The 22,146-nt window shown below is 50.2% G+C and overlaps 1 protein-coding gene across 1 annotated transcript in view; it reads right to left on the bottom strand.

Annotated features, from left to right (window-relative positions):
* The window catches only part of Togaram2 (TOG array regulator of axonemal microtubules 2), a 57,181-nt gene that overhangs the window by 14,035 nt on the left and 21,000 nt on the right, over positions 1-22,146 (bottom strand). Inside the window, exons 7-18 of the mRNA XM_032908955.1 lie at positions 21,657-21,703; positions 19,302-19,465; positions 16,203-16,353; positions 15,819-15,983; positions 12,220-12,373; positions 11,202-11,307; positions 9,809-10,044; positions 8,747-8,905; positions 3,987-4,104; positions 3,558-3,652; positions 1,799-1,991; positions 836-1,052 (exon numbers count right to left, since the gene is read on the bottom strand). Of these exons, the coding sequence (XP_032764846.1) occupies positions 836-1,052; positions 1,799-1,991; positions 3,558-3,652; positions 3,987-4,104; positions 8,747-8,905; positions 9,809-10,044; positions 11,202-11,307; positions 12,220-12,373; positions 15,819-15,983; positions 16,203-16,353; positions 19,302-19,465; positions 21,657-21,703 (1,805 nt within the window). The remainder of the gene's footprint in view (positions 1-835; positions 1,053-1,798; positions 1,992-3,557; positions 3,653-3,986; positions 4,105-8,746; positions 8,906-9,808; positions 10,045-11,201; positions 11,308-12,219; positions 12,374-15,818; positions 15,984-16,202; positions 16,354-19,301; positions 19,466-21,656; positions 21,704-22,146) is intronic.

Here is a 22,146-nt window from a genome sequence, read left to right on the forward strand (position 1 = left end):
GAAAAGGATTAGTAGGTGTGGCCTTGTTGGAGGAAGTGTGTCACCGGAGGTGGTCTTTGGCGTTTCAAAAGCTCAAGCCAGGCCTGGTGTCTCTGTCCTTGTGCTGCCTAAGGACCCAGGTGTAGCTTCTCAAGCTATGTCTCGAGCACCGTGTCTGCCTGTGTGCCACCCACTTCCCACCAAGGCGATTATGGACTAACCCTCTGACACTGTAAGCTAGCCCTGGTTGTACGCTTTGTTTTGTAAGAGTTGCCATGGTCACGGTGTCTCTTCACAGCAATAGAGCATTGACTAAGACATAACCGGAACATGGAAAAGCCTCCAGCCAGAAACCTGAAGGCCCTACAATGTCTATACATGCTCCATACAGCCAGACATACTAACCAGAGCTGTTTGCAACTCAGCTGACCCACACACAAAGAAAATGGGTGCAGCGGTTTGAATAAAATGGCCCCCATAGACTCACAGGAAGTGGCCCTACTAAGAAGTATGCCCTTCTTGGAGGAAGCGTGTCACTGGGGAACGGGCTTTGAGGTTTCCAATGCTCAAACCAGGCCCAGTGTCACACTCTCTCCCTGATGCCTGCAGATTCAGATGCAGAATTCTCAGCTACCTCCCCAGTATCGCGTCTGCCTGCACGCCGCCATGCTTCCTGTCATGACAACAATGAACCAAACCACTGAGACTGTAAGCCAGCCCGATTAAATATTCTCCTTTGTCACTCTTGTCACGGTGTCTCTTCACAGCAATAGAAACCTTAACTGAGACAATGAGTATGGTGGCCCAGACGCAGGGACTTCCCATAGCCCCGCAGGGACTGCAGTCGGATGCTCACCCAGGCTGTCCATCATGGCATCCAGCACAGTGGAGGCAGCAGTGGAAATCCCAGAGTTCTTAGAGTTGAGGTTGTCTGCAGCTGCGATGATGAGGGACAGCAGCATGGGGTGGATGCTCTCTCTCAGGATGGGAAGCATCTGTGCGAGGCATTCCAGCGCCCACTGGTTCACTTTCTTGTTAGAATCGTGAAGCCTTGGGGTAAAAGCATCAAAGACCTATTGAGGGAACAAAAATCCGAGTCCATGGGCTTGGCAGAAGTCAGCTGGGACTCCTCCCCATCCCTGAAGTGGATCCCCAGACCTGCGCTAACACATTCCCAGCCTTGAGGAGCTTAACTCCGCAAAAGGGGAACAGGAAGAAAGAGGCAGGACAGACATGTGCTGAGCATGTCTCCATGTGTCAATCATTGAGGGCACCGGGGTGGGTCCTTTTCACCATTGTTCACTGATGACCTTAGCGAACCATGTTGATGTTATCGCTCTCCAGTTTCCCACTAACAACGAAGGTTCCTGGAGGAGAATGAGTCTCCTCAGATCACACAGCTTGTGGGGAACTTGACTCAGCCTGGGTTTGCACCTGCCCATCAGCATCACTCCAAGGAAAAACAGGAACCCCTCCTGGTGTTTAGCAGGTCCCCAGACTGTCCCTCATTTACAGTCCAGCCACTGTCCAGTCACAGGCTCTGATATCAAATATTATGCAAATAACGAACTGAATGCGATCCAAGTCATCGATGACAGCACCCTCTCTGGCAGAGGGGTGGAAGCCACCCAGGAAATCTCTGAGCCTTCTAAAGAGGCGCTCAAACCCTCGGCCACATCTGACTATTCTTTTACAAGGACCATCTGAAAAGTGAATGCTTAGGGGCTCCCCGTACAACCCCCCCCAAATCGGTTCAGAGCTTTCCAGACTGAGTTGTCACCAACGGGAGAAATAAGGGAGAACACGGGTGGGAGCTCACCTGGACTAGGTTGGCAGCAACGTGTTCTGGCTTGGCCTTGCAGTATTCAAGGAGCTTCCCAACGCCTTCCATGCGAGCCTGGAACTCCTTGGCCTCCAACAGCCTGGTCAGCTCCCGCAGCTGCTCTGCCATCTCCACACCACCCCGCATGGAGGAGCGGAGCCCCACCAGCCGAGGGCCATTGGAGCCAAGCCTAGGGGGAAGCAGGGGCTGACCCCTGGGGAAGAGCCCAGGGGATGAACACATCTCTCATCCCAAGCTGCATCCCACTGCCAGCTAGGACAGAAGCAGTGTGTCTCCTACAGCGTAGTCTAACCCCGGCCTCTTTTCTAAATGCTGCTTGGGGACACTGCACGTGAGGGCCTCTGGGCTGGGCATCTCTTTTTTTCCTCAAAGGACAATTAGCAAGGTCTCTCTTCCTGGTTTTGACCTTTTCTGGGGGCATGTAAAGAGTTGAGGGTATGGAGGCTAAGTAAGCATGTACCATGGACAGATGATTTGTCCAAGTGTTGAGGGCGAGATTAACCCAGGGATGGTCTAATGCGTGCTAGACAAGTACCCTGCCACAGAGAAGCCCACCCCGCCACAAGCCCAGCTAGAATATGTTTAACCTAAGAATAAAGAAAGAATTGAGATTCTGGAGGCCATCACATCCCACCTCTGTTGGTTCTCATACCCTGCCCCTTGTTGGCTTGGCTCTCACACAGAACAGGAAGAGAGAAGATACCTGCCCCTCACATTGGAATGGATAGCATGTCCGTCAGAGCCTAGACTGTCTCAGCCAGCATGAGAGAGGCGCTGTACAGGATTCCCGCCTCCCACACTTAGTTCAAAGCCAAGGTCTCAGAGCTCCTATCCCAGGTCCTGCCCGACAGACTCCAATATCACCCACTCTTTCATTTGTTCCTGCAGCTCACATTCGCGCCTACTGAATACCAACGGCTGTGTTTGGGTCCTGAGAACAAAGGGATACACAGCCTTTGCCTTAAACATCTCACAAAGAGATAGGAGACAGAGGGATGAAGAAAGGGGGCCAGCTTGTCCACCCTGAGGATGTGGGGGCACCACGTCAGAGAGTGTCTTGGGGAAGGTGACAGGCAGGCTGCTTGTTGTAGAATTAACAAGCAAGCTCTAGGAACTCAGTAAACAAAGACACAACACAGCAATGAAGGCATGAAGATAGGAAAGTGGGAGCTGATCTAGTCTAGGGAGGATAAGTTGAGTAGGGGGATACAAGATGTCACTCAAGAGCTCAGAAGGACCTTCCCAGGCATCCTGCTATGGTCGGCTACAATCCTCACAGGAGGCAGCAGAAGGGTTCACATTTCAAGCAGAGGATTCCTGCTTGGTTCTTAGCTGTCCCCAGTACACACCCACCAAGCCCCAGGCTAGGTCTTCTTGACTGCCTGGGTCCAGATCTGCCTCAGAGCTAGCCCTAGGCTGACCAACCAAGCACCTAAGGAAAATGCTAATTTAAGTGAACAAAGAGACGCTGAGCTTAAACAGAGAGCCTGACAGAGCAGAATCGCATTCTCCTGGACTCAACATGTCTGGCAGATGTTACTAAGCCAGAATTGGGTCTGTGGGGAGGAGACCATACCCTACAAATCCGTCCATTACAGATACAATGATGAAACCTAGTTACAGAAATGTAACTAAGTTTCAGACATGCCCCAGTTCACAACCAACTCCCATGGGCATATAAGAAATCATTGGTAGCTTTGGCCATGGGACCCCCGAGACACAAAAACAGCCATACCCCTCTTGACTAGGCAGTCCGTTCTCACACACCACCAGACTCTTCGACACTTTTCGACCTTTGGCAGACGGGAGTTCGTGATTGTCTTGTATTCCCTTGAGAAACAGACACAGGCTGTAAACCAAAAGGGGCAGCCTGACATACTAGTATAAACCATAACAAGAAGGATAAGCCTTCCTTCCACCTCAGAGCACCCCCAGGTCACAGTCTGGAGCCATGAAGGTAGATGGGCTGCAATCTCCACTTAAGACAAGAAGGAATGGAGATTTAAGACACACCGGGGAAGATTCCCGGTATAAGCACTGGAGACACAAAGCACATTTAAGCCACCTGTCAGTGATCATAATGAAATGAAAGTCACAGGAACCCAGACTCATTCCCCCGACCTACAGGAGGGCCGAGCCGACCACATGAGTTCCACCAGCTCACCCGTTGTTTAATGGCCGCCATGACTTTCCGTAGGTCATGAGATGGGAGGGATTGCTTCAGAAATGCATCAAATTTTGCGTTTGCCATCAAGATGTTCACCATCTTCCGGCCGTAAAACCTGCCACCGGGGAGAGAACAAATGGAGAGACAGCCACTGAGAGGCTGATAAATTCACTCTACAGCTTCATACAACGTTCCCAATTATAACAGGAGAGCTTTGCATGCTTCTAATTAGGAAAGCAATCCCTACCCAGTTAAAAATTAGATTCATAAAGGAATAAACATCATCCGTAATGCCATTACCAAGAGGAAATCACTATTAAATTTTTATATATTTTCTTAGGGTTTTTTTTTCTATGCATTTACATCTTAATAGATAGCAGAATTCACGGGCAACTAGTTTCCAGACTTTTCACTTTCTTATTAATCATCTTCTTAAGCTGTGTAATATTCTTCACATGTACCTTAGTTCCAAGATTTCCTAAAATGCATGTATGTTTGTCTAGGTATATGTGTACGTACAGGTATGACAGAGTCCAATAGACAGCGTCAGAACTCCTGGGTGTGGATGATTGTAAGCTGTACACTGCTGGTACAAGGGAATCGAATTTGTGTTCCCTGGGAGACTTCTCAGATGTACCCATCCACAGACTACCTCAAAGCACAAGCAAGACACCATTGGCGCTTTGGCCATAAACATAAGAGCAGCCATACATCTTCCTGGGGAAGTGCTCTTAACCACTAAGTCATCTCTGCAGCCCCCATTGGTTTCTCTAATAGATATCCATTATAGCTATTATCCAATGTATCCAACATCCATTTAGTTATATATCCAATAGAAGAATATTTGATATTCTGCTGCACAGCTATCAGAAGCTCTTAACTCCCCAACACACACACACACACACACACACACACACACACACACACGATAGAATATCAACTCTACCTGGTAAATAGTGTTGACTGGGTGCAAGAATCAAGGAGAGCTTGGATTTGGGACTCAGTGGATGGGTGGGAACTCACAAGTACACAAGGACTAGAAGGAAAGGGGAGGGGCATTCTAAAGTCTACAACACAGTCTGACACAACAGCTGGATGTAGTTGGAGAAAAGGGACTGAGGGAAGCCAGAGAGAGGGGTAGGCTGTATTTAGGACAATGTGAAGGGACTGGGCTTTGGCCTGTAAGCAATGCAAAGCTAAGGAATGGCCAAAAATTCATTAATCCAAATATATCTCCAGGCAGTAAAGATGTCTCATTGCCTATAACTCCAACTTCAGGGGATTCAACATTCTTTCTTGACTTCTGTGATTACCCCCCTATTCACTCTCTCTCTCTCTCTCTCTCTCTCTCTCTCTCTCTCTCTCTCTCTCTCTCTCTCTCTCTCTCACACACACACACACACACACACACACACACATTTAAATTAAACTAAAAACAAATTCAATCTTCTAACTCTAACAGGAAGTGAATAGGGAGGGACAAGACTAAGGGCTTGAAGACCTGTCAGGAGGCCACCATCACAGAGCAGGCAAGACAACAGAAATAAGCAACAGAGTGGGAATAAGATAAGGTCAGTCAGTTTGAAGAGCTGAAAAGGGAGTTGAAATTGAAGGATTTCAAAGCTTGGAGTAGACAGCATCTAGAAGGATGAGGTCCCATCCAACCTCATTTATTTATAAAACACCTCTCTCTTTTCCACAAAGGAAAACCAAGGCAAGAAAATGCTAGCTGTTTCCACTGTCTTCAGAGCCACTGCCTGGTGTGTGGAGGTTTCCAGAGGAACAAAGGTCACATGACTTGTAGTCCTTTCTTTTCTCTTGCATGCACTCCTGCCTGCTTTGCAAGAAAATATGGAGTTTGGGTCATTCCCCTAACACGAAGTCTTGCTTTACTCATGTCTGACTGCTGCTGTGCTGCTCCCTGTCAAGGCTGTGACTGTGACCTCAGTGCCAAGGGACTGTACTGCACTTCTAAGGCATTTGACACAGAAATTAGCTCAGCATTCTCTCAACAGCACCCAAAGGGACTTCTGAACAGAAACCCCCAGTTAACAAGCGAGGAAACGTTCCTAGCACCATCCCTACAATACGAACTTTAATTTCAAAGTCCACGCAATCATCAGCAGCCACCACCAAGTTTGCAGATATGCAGATAGAAAACAAAACCCAGATCGCAGTCACTGGCCGGCCAACAGCAAGTGGGAGAAGCCTCCAACTAGAAGATACATACACGCCAGTTTCAAAGATGCTATGACCTGGAGGACAACGTAGCTGGGAGGATTCAGTAAAGAATGGGGATCCCCATTTTGCATCTTGAGTGACTTGGTGAGTATTGGTGACTTGGAACAACATAGGGAACACATTCTGACTTGGAAACAAGGAAAAGGGTTTTCTTAAGAACATTTTACATTGAAGATGGGAGTGGGGGTCTGGGAATGGATGTCCTGGTGTTATTAGAGAGAAGAGACGGATGCTGGAGGTAGGAGAGCCAGAGAAAGGAGCTATGGTAGTTAGTTTCAATTGTCAGCTTAACATAATCTAGAGTCACCAGGAAAGGGAGTCTCAGGGAGAAGTGATCTAGGCTAGGTTGGCCTGGGAGGACATTCTTAGTTGAGTTCACTGAGACAGGAAGACACATCTGCGATGTGCTCATCTTATAGGCCCTGGCATGAGTGACAGGGGAGAGGAGAGCGCTGACTGTGCACATGCATGCAGTACCTCATTGCTTTGTGCTCGAGACAGGACTGCTGCTTCAGGTCCCTACTGCCTTGACTGTCCCACAGTGACCAATGATGGACTATAACCTAGGATTTCTAGTGAAAAGGAAAAAAATGCCTTTTCTCCTTTGAGTTGCCTGTGTCAGAGTATTCTATCACAGAAACAGTTGATGAAACTAAGGCAGAGGACTAAGGTCATTCCACAACCCCCGCCAGATGATAGGCAGAATGCAGAACTTGCCCTAAGGGGAGAGGAGAAGGAGGAAGTCCTGTGGCTCCAGAAACCAGAGTACCATAGAGGAAAATGAAATACGGTCTGCGTCATCCAGTGAGCCTTTAGATTCAGGGAGATCTTAGGTCTTGATTTCCATTCCTCCCACCTAACAGTACTGACAACCCCAAGTCCACCGCTGCAATATTCCTCATCTCAATGAGTGGCACCACCACTGATCCTGCTATTCAGTTTAAAATCTACACACCATCTTTAGCTTTTTTGATGTATCTTTGAAAGCCTCATAGCCCATATCCTGATGGCTCTGCCTTCAAAACAGACCTAATGCCCAGCCCATCTCCTGGGCCCAGCTCCCAGGATCTCCTGCCAGGATCATGGAATCACCATCTGTCTGCTATCATATGAAAAGCAAAGCCATCAGAGAAACAACACTGAAGCACTGGGGGACGTCGCTTTCTCCTGTTAAATCCATTAAAAGGGGAGGAGGAAAAGAAGGAAGAGGTAGGTACTGCCAGTCATTGGCCAGACTGAGGGGAGATAGCAGTTCAGGCATCAGGAAGGCTCTCAGGGGAGGCGCTCTGGATCATCCAGCATGGCCGCTGGAGAGTGGGTGGCAGTGCAGTATTGGATTTATTCCAGAAGATTCCCACTCAGCAAACAAAGAGGCTACGTCCAACTCCCTGGGCAGTAGAGGAGACAGAAGGACAGACACTTCGACCTTGCAGAGAACTCTGGAGTGTGTGCAGCTCGTGTGACCAAGACCTCTGCCCCACTGATTGGGGGAAAATGGGACCTCTACAACAGAGCTGGCCTTGATCCCCAAGCCACACTCCCCAATCTCTGAAATGAAGGCATTAGACAGTCAGCCTCACATCCAAACAGACGCAGTGACAACATCCCAGAAAGAGGTCAAGATCAACGGGCATCAGCTGGGCCCCAGCTTAGGGAGACAATCAGCCCCTGCTGTTCTCTTGCTTCAAGCCCTAACCCCACGCACATGCACATGCAAACAGACAGGCAGGCAAACAGACAGGCAGGCAGGCAGGCAGACAGACAGACAAACTTTAAAATCCTCCAGAACTCTCCTACCGCACAGCTTAAGGTCCAGCCTTTGACCTTGCCCTTCAAGGTCCTTCATGACCTGTGTCTGCCCACTATGAGCTAGTGTTTCTCCCAACCTGGTCATCCTTCTCTTTGTCCAATCTCTTTCCAACCTGGGGCCTTTAAACTGTTTCCTGTGCCTGCAGTTATCCCTGGCCTCAGCCTCGTGTCTTGTTCCCACATCCCCCACTCCATTTTGTTGGGTTTTGTTGTTGTTGTTGTTGTTGTTGTTGTTGTTGTTGTTTTGTTTTGTTTTGTTTTGTTTTGCTTTTGCCTTGGTGCCCTGTATCTATAATCTAACTGTTCATTATATTTATTGTTTGTTGTATATCTTCCTCAAGTAGGAGACAAGCTTCAACACAACCAGGGTTTAATCTTTCCTATTATTTCTCATATGATTACTCAGTGAAAAGAGTGCTTGGTAAATACCCTTGCGAAAACAGCCGAATAGACTGAGACTGGAGCTGGGGCAGATGGGCACAAGAGCCCCATTGCAAGGAGTGGAGGAATAGGAGGTAAGAAAGAGAGGCAAAGATCACTGAGCGATTCCTGGACAGGCTGGCCATGACACTGGAGGGAACGGAGAACACAGTGGAAGGAAAGAACCCACCTCCATCTATCTGATTGTCACTTTGCTAAACTCTGAGGCTGGGACCTGACCAGTGGCTTGTTACCTTGGCCACGCCCAGTTCCAAGTCCTGACCTACCTGGTGTCTTGGTTAGAGTCCTGGGCCAACCTCACCAAGTTGTGCACCAGCATGTCCGTGTTGTCTCTGGAGCCCGAGAGAAGTTTCTCTGCTCCAATCTGCTCCAGGACGGCCGAGAGATGCTTGGCAGTACATTTCCGGACTAAGGGGTTCCGGTGGCTAAAAGGAAACACAACCACAGCCAACAGGTTGGTGACGGGGGATATGAAGACCTCAGACTAACACACATGCCGATCTGTAACTGCAGACTGTAGAACCACATTCACGTCAGTCATGACTACAAAACCTCTCTTGCACGGACTGGGGCAGGGGGTTGGCCTTTGAGTAGTCATTCCCAGTGGCACGACTAAAGTTGACCACAGCATCAATGGGAGTAGGGAGAAAAGCTACAGGAAGCCATGTGATTGTCCCCAAAGAGGCCTGTACACACCATTTCCAGGGCATTCATGCTTTTGACTTGAGGGGATTAAATCCGGGCCTAACAGTAGCTCACCTCCTCCCCCTGAGAGAGGACAGTTATATTCCTGGTCCACATTTCATCAGAAAGAAACTCAGCTCCCCTGAGAGGGGCAGGAGCCCCCAGGGCACAGCTGAGGCTGCTTCTACAGCCCTGTCTCCCAAGCGTTACCATGACCACCGTGCTCGTCCTAACCTAAGCAGAGAACAGCATCCTCTCCTTCCAGCCGTGCTTCTCTGAAGACCGCCTAGGAAAGGTAGCAGGAGCCCACAGGGTACAGGGTTTTTCTCCCTCTGCTAAATGTGTAAGGCACTTTCGGTGAAGCCTGGTGTGGATGCCTCAGCACACTCACACACACGCACACACACACACACACACACTCACACACACACACTACACACACACACACACACTCTCACACACACACACACACTCACACACACACACACACACTCACACACTCTCTCACATACACACACACTCACACACTCAGACACACACTCTCTCACATACACACACTCACACACTCTCACATACACACACAGAAGAGGGGGGAAAGGAAGGCCACCAGTGTTCCCTGACACACACACAAGGACAGCACATACTAGACACCCGCAGACGTGAGGGCCACCAGTGCACGGGCAGGGGTCACATTTTCCACCATGGCGCCCAGAGCCCGGTTGGCTGCCCGCTGGATGAACTCGCTGGTGTTCCCCATCTTCTGCAGAAGGCAGCGGACAATCTCCTCAGCCTCCTGGTCCATGCTCTTCTTCAAAGCTCGGAAGAGGTCTCCCAGGGTGCTGATGGCCAGGCGGGATACCTTGGAGCGTAGGTTGGTGACCTTGGAGAAAGAGAGGAGACGGGGTCTCCAGGTCAGGTGTACCTTCCCAAGGGCTCTGAAGACACTGTGTGGCCCCCTCTGCCACGTCTTCATGTATGCCAAGGCCCTGCGCTCATCCTCCGCCACACTAGAGCTAAAATACTTCAGCATCTTCAGGCAGAACATACCCACTCTGCTATCATTGGAACTAGTAATTTCATTTTCATTTGTACATTTGCTTTAAATTGGACATTTTCCCCACAGGTCCATGCTGTGAACACTTGTTCCCCGGGTTAGTGCTGCGTTAGGAAGATGGGGAACTTTCAGGAGCTGGAATCTAACCAATGGAAGTAGGTCACCAGGGGCAGCCCTTTGACTGCTCTATAGTGGGCCCCTGTCTCCACTGGGCTCTCTGATGGCTGTATCTCCCATTGTGTGAACAAGGGGCATAGTACACACCTACAACCATGCATAGACGCATTCCCAATTGCCACGCCTCCCCTGCCCTGATGTGCTGAAATCCCCCTGAGACCGTGAGCCAAAATAAATCTTCCCTCCAGGCGCTTCTCTCCGGACTTTTGTCACAGTAGCGAGGAAAGGACTGACGCAGATGGTTCACAGAAATGGCCCACTCTGCTCTTCACACCACACTCATGCCGCAGAGGCAGAAACCAACCCTCGACCACATGACACGGTCCCGCCAAGTGTCAACACGATGTCCTCTGCACCACACCCTCCCCCCCTCGCTGGGACAGTCTGTTCCCAAGGCTGTAGACTGGGATCAAGCTCACGTTACTGCCTTTCAGGGCAGGACCTGGGCAGAGATCCAAGCCTTGGGATCCAGCCCTGAGGTTGAGAATCAACCCAGAGTACTCCATCCTTCTTCAGATGTCGCAAGTGCAGAAGACAGTGAGCAATGACAAATGGGAACGTATGACTTCAAATGTCCCAACTCCCTAAGATGACGAGATAAAGAAAACCCAGTTCTCAGTGCTGGCATCCGAGGGGTGGCTATGAACTCCCACCTCAGTGGCTGGAGGCTGATGAACAGGCAGAGACAGACTCCAGAGAGCCGCCGTCTCTCGTGGCTGCTGTGAAAGTCACCTGAACAGCACTGACAGGGTAAGGATGTGTATGGATTAGGGGAAGAGGCAAAGTACACTGTGGGTAGGCCTCACCTCTGCAGTCACTGCCAAGGACACATCGTGCAGCCGTGTACCGAGGACCTCCGAGTGACAAGCCGCCAGGCGCTGGATGTTCACCAAGCCCTTCTCCTTCATTTGCCTGAGAAGCAAGGCCAGGCCTGTCACAGGACGGGAGGAGGGAGGTGCCCTGTTTCTCTGCACACAGCTCCCAGCAGGGTGTGATCCAGAAGCAGGGTTTCTAGGGGTGACACCCTAGCTAGCTGGTCAATGTAAGCTGTTTTATGGACTCTTGGCAGGCCCTCCACTCTGGCCACCCAGGATCTATTTGGGTCTCTGATACAAAATAGACAATGCTTAAAGTGGGGGCTAAAGATCGGAAGGCTTCTGCAAGTGTTCCAGGTCACCAGTAACTGCTTCGCAGGTGACTAAGACCATATATATGTCTCATTTGTATCATGGGGAGACCCCTGTATGTACTTGATCTAGATGGGCATATATCTCTGTTAGGATGCTTGCCTAACATGCACAAGGTCATGGGTTTGGTCCCCAGCACCACATAAACTGCACGTGGTAGCACATGTCTATCATTCCAACGCTCAGGAGGCAGAGGCAGAAGGAACAGAAGTGCAAAGTCATTCTCACCAACCTGGGATACATGAGGCCCTGTTTTAAAACACATAAATGAATAAACTTGATTTAGAGAAATAAAGCTCTGACCTTCCTTGTTCTCTTTGTTCTGTATTCAGATTCCTACCAACCATGCCTGGCTACAACATGTCACAGAACAGTCCACAGGCAGATTTGGAAGGGCCCAGGGCATGGACAAGAAGTTAGAGATACTAAACATATAAATCTACATATGTGCACACACACACACACACACACACACACACACACACACACACACACCCCACACACACCTCTTCCATGGCAGCAGACCCTATGGGTGAGGGAACCAGAAAGTTGGGAGTGGGAGATCTTCTGTAGCCCTCCCAAATCCCACCCCTACACAGACCAAGCCACGGGACATACAATGCAGGCACCTCCTCACCAGTCACTGCTGCTGAGGCACTGCAGGGCTTCTGTCAGCCCCAGCTCTGGGTTGGAGAAGGGCCTGAAGTCCCTGAGAGCTTGAAGATCCATCTCCTCCTCCTCTTCCTCCCATTCAGGAGAGCCCAAGGTAAGCATGGCAGGTAATGAGTTAGCTGTATTCGAGGGAGACAGCAAGCATCACCCAGGAGGACAGAGAGGCGCATGTGTGAGCACACACACACACACACACACACACACACACACACACACACACTCCTTCACACACTGAGCCTGATCCTCAGTGCAGCCCCACACACAGGGAGAAAAGCTTAGAGGCTGCGAAGCCAGCGGCTGTACCTCGCTTGCCCTGCCTCCCAGCCTATTCATACAGTGCCAACCTCGTTACATTCGGAACCCACTGGCGGCTGGGCATCGCCGGAAGCTGCTGAGCCTCTGACTCACCTCCAGTTCTTTCCTACCTTGGTTGGGATACATAACAGTGAGCAGTGGATAGACTCCTTGCTCACTAGGTAGCATTCTGCGCTCAGTTTTCTCCAGAGAACCTCTGTTCCTTCAGTCCTACCATCCCTCCCCTGTGAGATGCCTGAGTATGGAAGCACTCATGGGCAGATGGCAGAAGGAAGATAGGGGACAGTGAAAGACACTGGAGGAGACTGTCGCCTGCAGGGTCAAGATGTAGCCACACTTCCAGGAACCGACAGAAAACAGGGACGAGCCTGGCTGGGGTGTGGCTCAGTGGTAGAATGATTGCCTAGCATGTGTGAGGCTCTGGGTTCAGTCAAAGACAGACAGACAGACAGACAGACACACACACATATGCAAAAGAGAGTCAGAGACAGAAAAAGAGAAAGAGATGCATGGAGAAAGCCACAGAGACAGACAGACACACAGAGAGAACAGAACATGTTTTCTTTCTTATGGATAGGTTCTAGAATCAGAAAGTTCTAGGGCAGAAAGGAATTTCAGACACCTAACCTAACCCCTCAGCTCCTCTATCGTGTAGCCATCACTGGCCTCCCCTCCCTCCCATGTCTTTCTTCCTGGCTAGTTCTGCTGTGAGGCTTCCTTGGTTCCCTTCCCTCAGAATGACTTCCACTAGTATACTTGCACGTGCACGTGTGTGTGTGTGTGTGTGTGTGTGTGTGTGTGTGTGTGTGTGTGTATTTTACTGGAGAATAAACTCATAATCCTCAAACACACCAGTCAAGAACTGAAGCACTGAGTTTCTCGTCAGCCCCTGTCTTTACTATCTCTTCATCCCTAGACAAGGTCTCACTAAATTGCCCAGGCTGGCCTTGAACTCATTGAACAATGCAGCTGGCCTTGAACATTCAATCCTCAGCCTCCTGGAGAATATAGTGCTGTACCACCACTACTACTGCGGTAGTAGCCAGCCTCCAACTGCCCTCCCTACCTCCTCACCACTCTCCAACATCCTCTCTCTCCTACCTAGAATTTAAGCCCAGACTTGCTCATAGACACATACTCAGACACAGAAGGCCCCGCAGGGGACACTTCAGCTTCTGGTCTCTAGGGTTTGTGTTGACCGTCTTGGCCTACCCTCACCCACCAGCCTCTCAACAGTGCTTGTAAGTATGGCTTCCCACCAGTGGTCCAGGAATCCCCATGCTCTGCACACACATGAGGAGTGAATTGAGGAAAAGAAGTCAAGCTCGTCTCTGGGCACCTACTCTCCTGAGACAGGCTACAACCTCAAGAAACTCATTAGGGATGCAACAACAGCCAAGTTCCAGCCCTGAAATTCCATCACTTCCAAACCGACCAAAAGTTAGGTGCAGATGTAACTGATAAAGCATCGTACAAGGGGACACTTGCAGGATTGTCAGGAGCATAAGAGAATTCAGGCTTGGCTTCCAGGGAGGTCATGAGAGGAAGGCGTTGTCTTTTCCTAAATCTACCCATCCACTCACAAACACATGCAGCTTCAACAGTGACACAGGAACAGACAGACCATCCTGGGTCCAAGACTCGGCGGCCAAAGTCTTAGGCTAACAGCCCACCATCACTGTGGGTGACGTGAGTCTTGAACTCTCCGTTCCACTGTCTACACAGTGAGGGCAGTGGGTTAGGTGGGTGTGAGCTTCTCAGTATCGATCACTTTCGTGATTCACACACCACCCCAGGTCACGGGGAACTGGGAATGGTGGCTCCTCACCAGTCATCTGCTAACTCCAGTGCATTCTCTCCCTCTCTCATGAGAGAGAGAGGCAGAGACAGAGAGACAAAGAGAAAGCAGAAAGACAGACAGATAGAGACCGAGAGATAGAGAGATAGAGGAGAGACAGACAGAGATAGCCAGAGTCTGAAACAGAGACACAGAGAGATAGCAGGGAGAGAGACAGAGACTGAGATAGAGACAGAGAAGGTCAGGCCTGGCACATGCTAGACAAATGCTCTCCCACTAAGCTAAAGCCCTAGGTGACCATATCTCCTATAATTCTCGCCTATTTTTCACTCTCTTCAAGTCCAGACTCTGTCTAGATCCTAAATACATTAATTTTAAAGGGGATTTTAGGTCACAATCACAGTAAACTAGTATTACTTGTAACATACTATGGCATTTATAATAAAAGGAGATTAATCTTTAAAGCCCCAGCTATGAAATTCCAGCAGCTCATGAAGTCTCTGAACCTTAGCCTGGTTCTCTTTGTTAAGACAAAATCCAGAGCAAAGATGAAAGGTGGGAGGATGCACGCACCTGTGATCCCAGTCCCTGAGAGGCTGAGGGGAAAGACCAAGGGCCACAGAGGGTGGCCCAGCACACAAGCGATTGGAATAAAACCACAGATACTGAGAAGAGTCCCAACTTAAGGCTTTCTATTTGACACAACCAAAAAGATTCAAAGAGTGGAAAAGGCAAGTCAAAAACACTTATAATACCAAAATTCTGCTTTACCTGGCCATCATTACCTGCCACGTGACAGAAAAAGGGAACATGAATCAGAGTGATTAGTTTCGACTTTTAGTTTAAAAAAAAAAGTTTTCAAATGAAAGAACTCTAGAAGGCCCAGTGTAAAGAACAAGAATAGGAGGAGGAAGAGGAGGAGGGGCAGGAGGAGGAAGAGGATGGGGAGGAGGGGAACAGGAGGGGAGGAGGAGGGGAGGAGGAGGGGGAGGGAGGGGAGGAGGGGAAGGGGAGGGGAGGGGAGGAGGAGGAGAAGGGGAAGGAAAAGGAAAGGAGGAGGGGGGGGTAATGGGAAGGGAGGGGAGGGAAGGGGGGGAGAAGGAATCGAGGCTGCTTGAAAAGTGAGATGGAATGTTCCCTGGTTCCTTGGCATGTCCCCTGAGGCGTCCATGCTAGATCTTGGATTCCTTGGTCCCAGCCAGCCCTATCCAGTCCCAACAGTATGAAGTCACAGGCAGGCATCCAAAATCTTCCCAGAGCTCCCCTTGGAAGTAGTTCCTTGCCCCTATCTTTGGTCCTCATATACCGATGACTTCTCTAGGACATGTCGCACTAGGCTAGCAGAAGTGCCTAGCCATCTGCTGTACCACATGACAAAGACAGGTAGCCAGGGTCCCCCTGATCATACTCCAGAGCACCCAGAGGTGGCCCGGACAGAGGTCAAGTCCCACCTGATGCATGGCGGGCAAAGCCAGGCTCCTGTTTGCTGACAGGGATGTTGGGCAGGGAGGCTCGGTTAGCCCGCTTCCTCTGGAGGACTCCTATGTTGTTTCTGCGTGGACTGCTCATCCCAGTGGGCTCTGACAGGGTTCCACTGCCCCGTAAAGGAAGGAGGCCTGTGGAAAAAAAAATCCTGGACTAAGCAGGTCCCCTACATCCCTGGCATGATGTCTCTGTGGCAATGGATGCATCAGCAGGTGACAAGGGGTAATTCTCTGTCCTGTCAGGATGGGGAAGGGGAGAAGGTGAGGGCAGCCCCTCTTTTGGAAGGTTGAGAGCCCAGGAGTTGTCCAGAAAGCTTTCCCAGTGGACACGCCCGCCCAATGCATCAGTACCTTCCTTTGCTGAGGTTCTCCATGTGCCTACGCCCTGGGAAGCCAGTTCTCGCTCCCGCTCTGGCTCCTTTGCCCTCCGAAGCAGTTCCATCTCCTTCAGCTGCTTCAGTCGCATCTTTTCCTGGGCAGACTTGGAAATGGTGACTTGGACCTGGCACAAGGTCAAGGAAATGTCTATTAACCTTGAAAACCCAACCTGTCTTTCTACACTTTTCATTCATTTAGAAACAGAAGACTGCCTTCCATGTGTCAGCCACTGTCCTAGAGGGAACAAAAAAGAGCTAAGTCCTGATGTCCTGCGAGTGTCACGGAAGGGGTGAGGCACAGACAGTAAATAGTCAATCTGTCTGTAATGTCATAGGAGATACGCTAGAAGAAAAGTAAAACAACAAGACGACGGCTTTGATTTCAGCGAAGAAACCCCTTAGACAGGGGACTCCCTTCAGCATGAAATTTAAATAGAGGCACAAATGAAGATAGGCAACAGGCCACCCAGTTTTGAGGAGAGAAATGTTTTAGCAGAAGAGTGACTGCAACGTCCCTGAGGTTGGGGTGTGCCCAGAATAAGTGGGGAGCACTGAGTTAAAGCAAGCCAGGAGCTGGCAGGATCCACTTTACACTGACTTTTAGGGCCAGTAACAAGGGGGTCCTGCTCTTTTTCAGGATGTAAGAGGCCATTTAAAGTCTTGAGCAGAGGCATAACAGGATCCAACTCTTGCACTGGGAGAGAGCAATTTCTCCAAAGACTTGTTTTCATAACATTTTATCTTTAAGTAGATTGATATTTTTAAGAAGCTGTGAGGCCTAGAGAGATGACTCAGTGGTTAAGAGCACTGACTGCTCATCCAGAGGTCCTGAGTTCAATTCCCAGCAACCACATGGTGGCTCACAACCATCTGTAATGGGATCTGATGCCCTCTTCTGGTGTGTCTGAAGACAGCAACAGTGCACTCATATACATAAATAAATAAAATCTTTTTTTTAAGTCATGCATTAAAAAAGATGTTGTAAAAATAGAACCAGGTGTAGTGATGCACACCGGATCTCTGAGTTTGAGGCCAGGCTGGTCTACAGAGAAAGTTCCAGAAAGAAGAAGTAGAAGAGGAGGAGGAGGAGGAGAAGGAGGAAGAGGAAGAGGAAGAAGAGGAGGAGGAGAAGGAAGAGGAGGAGGAAGAGGAGGAGGAGGAAGAGGAGGAGGAGGAGGAGGGGGAGAAGAAGAAGAAGAAGAAGAAGAAGAAGAAGAAGAAGAAGAAGAAGAAGAAGAAGAAGAAGAAGAAGAAGAAGAAGAAGAAGAAGAAGAAGAAGAAGAAAGAAGAAGAAGAGAAGAGAAGAAGAAGAAGAAGAAGAAGAAGAAGAAGAAGAAGAGGAAGAGGAAGAAGAAGAAGAAGAAGAAGAAGAAGAAATTGTTGTTGTTGTTGTTGCTGTTGTTGTTGTTGTTGTTGTTGTTGTAAAAGTGGGATAAAAAGACACTTTATGCAGCCTCCACCAATGATCAACAACCATAGAACACTTTGATTCTGTTCATGCTGACTATTGAGTGGAGAGAATCAAGAGCATGGAAAGCCATTAGGGAATAATGGGGCATCCATGCAAGAGTGGGGCATGGGGGTGGACCAGGGTAAAGGGAGGGCATGGGACAGTGGGATGCAAAAGCTGTTTGCAAGAGTTGGTTCTGCTGATGCACAAAATAGGGAGAGAGACAAAGAGAGGGAAAGAGAAGCCAAAAGTGGACCTGGTTGTTTTTGGCCTGAGCATCTAGGACTTGCCATTCACTGGTAGAGACTTTGTGAGTTACAGATACCAAGGTAGGAGTTCTAGGCCCGGTAGACTTGGGACCTAATCAGATATTTAAGTAAAGATGCTGAAGGTAAGGGGAGGTGTGGTGAGAACTTTGACCGTCTTTAGCCTACAGTACTTTAGACACAGCAGTTGGTACCATGGACCAGAGCACACACTTCTGAGATAATCAAATATCCCAGAGACCAGAGGACTGAGCCCTCGGGTCCTCAGTGTCTACAGGTCAGGAAGACAGAAGGGTGTGCAAAGGAGGGAGGAGATGAGCTGGCCTTGATGAATCCCCAGAACACCTCCTTTCTCACTTCCGTCCCTAGGTGGAACGTTCAGAAGGGATGTGTCAGACGCTGAATCAAAAGCTGGCGCGTGGCAGAGGAGAATTGAGATGTGGCATTTGGGACCTCGGAGGGGTGGTAAGGCCTGAGGCTGCCAGAAAAGGCCAACAGAGAGTCAGTGGACTGCTGGGAGTGGCCTGGGTTCCAGGAGAATGTCCCGATATGTGGAAATGCAGGGGCACTGGGTGGGTGGGGCCGGAACAGGAGACGGTTGTGAGCAAGTGGGACCTCGGAGTTGGGATAACATGGTTGGAACCAAACAACTTGCAGTGCCCAGGCCTGTGGAATGACTGCGGAGTGAGCGGCTGAGGCGGGCTGTAAGATAAAGTCAGTCATGCATAGATTTCTCATGGCTGCCCTTGTTAGAGCCTGGCTCTCATGTTGTCAGCGAGGCATCCGTGCCAGAGACAGAGCGCACGCTCCGGGCGGGCTTTCCAATATCTGCTTCAGAGCTAAGCTGCTATGGCTGTTTCGAAGGAAGAACACAAGGATCCCATAACAATGACTCTGTGTGACTAAATTCATCTCAATCGGGGAGGAGAAGCCACCTCCCCAAGGTCACCTTCCAAGTGCAAGGTATTTGTCAGCCTGTCAAGAACAGCTTTGGCTCAGCAGCCTCTGAGTCAGCTGCCCCTCTGTTGCTATCTTGGGGGTCAGTTCAAATTACTCAGCCTGGCTCAGCTAAGCCTCTGTCCTCTTCCCAGCATCCTGCCCCGCTCCAGCCCACATGTGACCTTCTTCAGTCCTTCCCCACTCTTCCATCTGCCTTCCTCCTGGCTCCTGGTCCCCACCCTCGACTTCAACTTCTTTGTTTCTCTCTGTCTCTGAAGCCCTCCTCCCCAAACAGCGTTGGCAAAGCTTGTTTCTGCCTCATTCCCCAGCAGCAGGCCCTGCACAGCAGATTTTAGAAGCGTGCGTGCATCCAGCCAGTTGGACCTCAGCTTGCTTCCTCCTCCTGCTTCCCTGGTACCTTGGTGCTGGACTCCCTCTGGTCTTCTTCGTTCGCCAGGGAGCGGGTTTCTTTGGCATGACTGGAGAATGCTGTCAGAGTAAAGGCGGACTGTGATGAAGCCAGGGACGTTGGAGGGGCTTCAGCAGACTTGGCTTTGACAGCTGGGACCAAAGGTCTTGGCGCTGGAGAAGTCAAGAGCAGGGACAGAGCTGAGGACAATGGCACTGCGGGCTGTCAACGGGTCCCTGACCCTGGGCCTGATGGATTTTACTATACAAGCCCTCCATCTTCAGTCCTTCTGGCCCGCACTCCTTCCCCAATGGGGAAGTTAGATATTCTCCAGAGTAGCACTGCCAGGGATGCCAAGAGCCATGTCATACTCCAACCATTCACTCATTCACTCACTCATTCATTCATTCAGAAAGCAAGAACCGCACATTTTATTTTAAATGGGCAGAGAGTGGAAAGTCGGTCAGATAGAATAATTCTGCCAAACATTACACCACTCCAGCAGAGCTAGAAGGGGCCTGAGAATTTTTGAGCACTAGTCCAGTCCTCTCACTTCACAGAGGGGGAGGCTGAAATGCAGCCCCCTTCTTTTCCAAACAGCATCAACTCCGTAGCATCTCACTGTCACCCTGTATTTCCCAATCCGTGGACTTACGGTACATTTTAAAACAGACAGAATAGAAATGAATCCCCCAATTTCCTCTTGCCCCTGAATTTGGGCATTCACCTCCTCAAAAGAGCCAGCTTACAGGGGTTTGTTGAAATGGGGCTGCCATGTGGGGATGCCCAGGATTGGAAATGGCTCTTTGGTCACTATTTCTTTTTCTTTTTTAAATTTATTTATTTATTATATATAAGTACACTGTCGCTGTCTTCAGACACACCAGAAGAGGGCACCAGATCTCATTACAGATGGTTGTGAGCCACCATGTGGTTGCTGGGATTTGAACTCAGGACCTCTGGAAGAGCAGTCAGTGTTCTTAACTCTGGGCCACCATTTCCTTATGAAGTGCCCCTCTGCTCGTGGCACAGTGAGGAAGGGTTAGGAAGTCAGAGATGTGGGAAGAGACACAGATGATCAGGGGCCAACGGCTCAGAGCGAGATTTGTGAGAACGCCACAAGATGGAGACAGCGTGGCAGCCCTTAGAATACACCGTTGAGCAATGCCATCCCAGCTGACAGCCAGAGACAAACTGTGCTCCAAGATTTTTCATATATCAATTTCTTACCCACACCCCCAAGGGACACCTACAAAGCCTTGCCTGGGCAGGTTGTCCCTGTTTGTGGACACCTGGTGACATGGTCTCCTGGCCTAAACCCCCATGCCAGCCATCTGAGGGTTAGCGCATAAGGACATAGGAGGTCTCAGGTGTATCGCCTCGGGCAACCCAGACACATTCCACACAACCGAGACAGGGAGACAGGAGAGGCATCTGCCTTTGAGGTGTACCTGCTAGGCCTGCCCCTCAGGCCCAGCTCAGAGCATCCAGGGCAACAGCCTGTCACTCTGCCAGCCACCTCACTTGCTGAGCTGATTAGTCAGGGACCTCTCAGGAAGTCTGCCACCCTCTCTCCAGTCAGCAAAGCAGCGGTTCTGTGCAGTCTGAGCTCAGAGTGCCCCTCATAGGCTGTGGCCTCTTTTCCTACCCCCTAATTGCTCTCCAGCCACTGGGCAGTTTCATCCCACGATCTCTCCCAGCAGCAGACCATCAGCCCAGAAGGGATGACCTTTTACATCCATTCCCCTCCCTTCTCCCTCCTCTCTTTCCCTTATTCCTCCTCCTTCTAAAAAAAGCTGCCCTTGCTCCACATCCACTCTCTGGTTGGCCCTGCTCCTCTGACCTTTGACTCTGCTGACGGCAACTGCCTGAGGCTTACGAGCTGTGGTTTAATATTTCACTCTGTCCGGTGAGGGCATCTCTGTGCGCTTAACACGGAGCAAGACGCCTCTGCTTGCTGTGCCAGGCCCACGCTGCCACAGTGCAACCCTGAATGCAGGTCTAGCCGAGCTGCCTAACAGCCTCCAAGAGCAGCACTGTGAGCTCACTGAGTGAGCCCTGGATCAAACTCCTGAGCCTGGGTCACCTGGTTCGTCCCTCCCTCGTCCGGACCGTCATGTGCTATGTGAATTGGCGTGCATCCTGGTGCTTGGCAGAGAGGGTGCCGATAAGTACCGTTGCCTTCCTGGTCTCTGGTGCAGTCTTATCACCACCCTAAACTGCGATAACTTCAGCTTCCCCATCCATCCGTGAAGTGAGAGGCCCGGCCCGAGAGCCCTGAGGTCTCTCCCCTGGCCTCATCGCATAACCCAGAGCACCAGTCAAAGGAGCAGAAACAAGATGAGCCCTCGTGGGGATACGTACCCAGAGATTTAGGGGTCTTTTCCAGAGGCCCGTTCTCACAAGTCAATCTTAAAAGTAAGAGAGAGAAAAGAGCTGTGTGAAATCCACTTAGCCAGAGACACCAGGGCCAGAAGCCTGGGGCTGCTCCAAGGAGGAAGGACAAAGGGATAGGCTAGCTTCCCTGTCAGAGTGGCAGGAGGTATACAGCTCCTTAACAGCAAGACTGGGTTGACTATGAGCCAGGCCAGCCTGGGAATCCACACCCAGGGCAATTCCCTGGCTCTGCAATCATCTATTTCCTAGGTAACCGTGTCCATATGCGACCTGCTGTCTTACGTTAGACCTACGTCTCTGGCTGTAGCATAGCCCGCTGGAGAACCTGGATTTCTCCCCTCAGCTCCAGCCACAGCCTCTGCCTTGGCCCCGGCTGCATGTGCTAGCTGCTTAGCGTCCTTGCCTACCCACTGCTCCCACACTTTTTAAAAATGTATGCATGTGTTGTCTGTGCCTG

Source organism: Rattus rattus, chromosome 7 (assembly GCF_011064425.1).
Source record: "Rattus rattus isolate New Zealand chromosome 7, Rrattus_CSIRO_v1, whole genome shotgun sequence".
Lineage (NCBI taxonomy): Eukaryota > Metazoa > Chordata > Mammalia > Rodentia > Muridae > Rattus > Rattus rattus.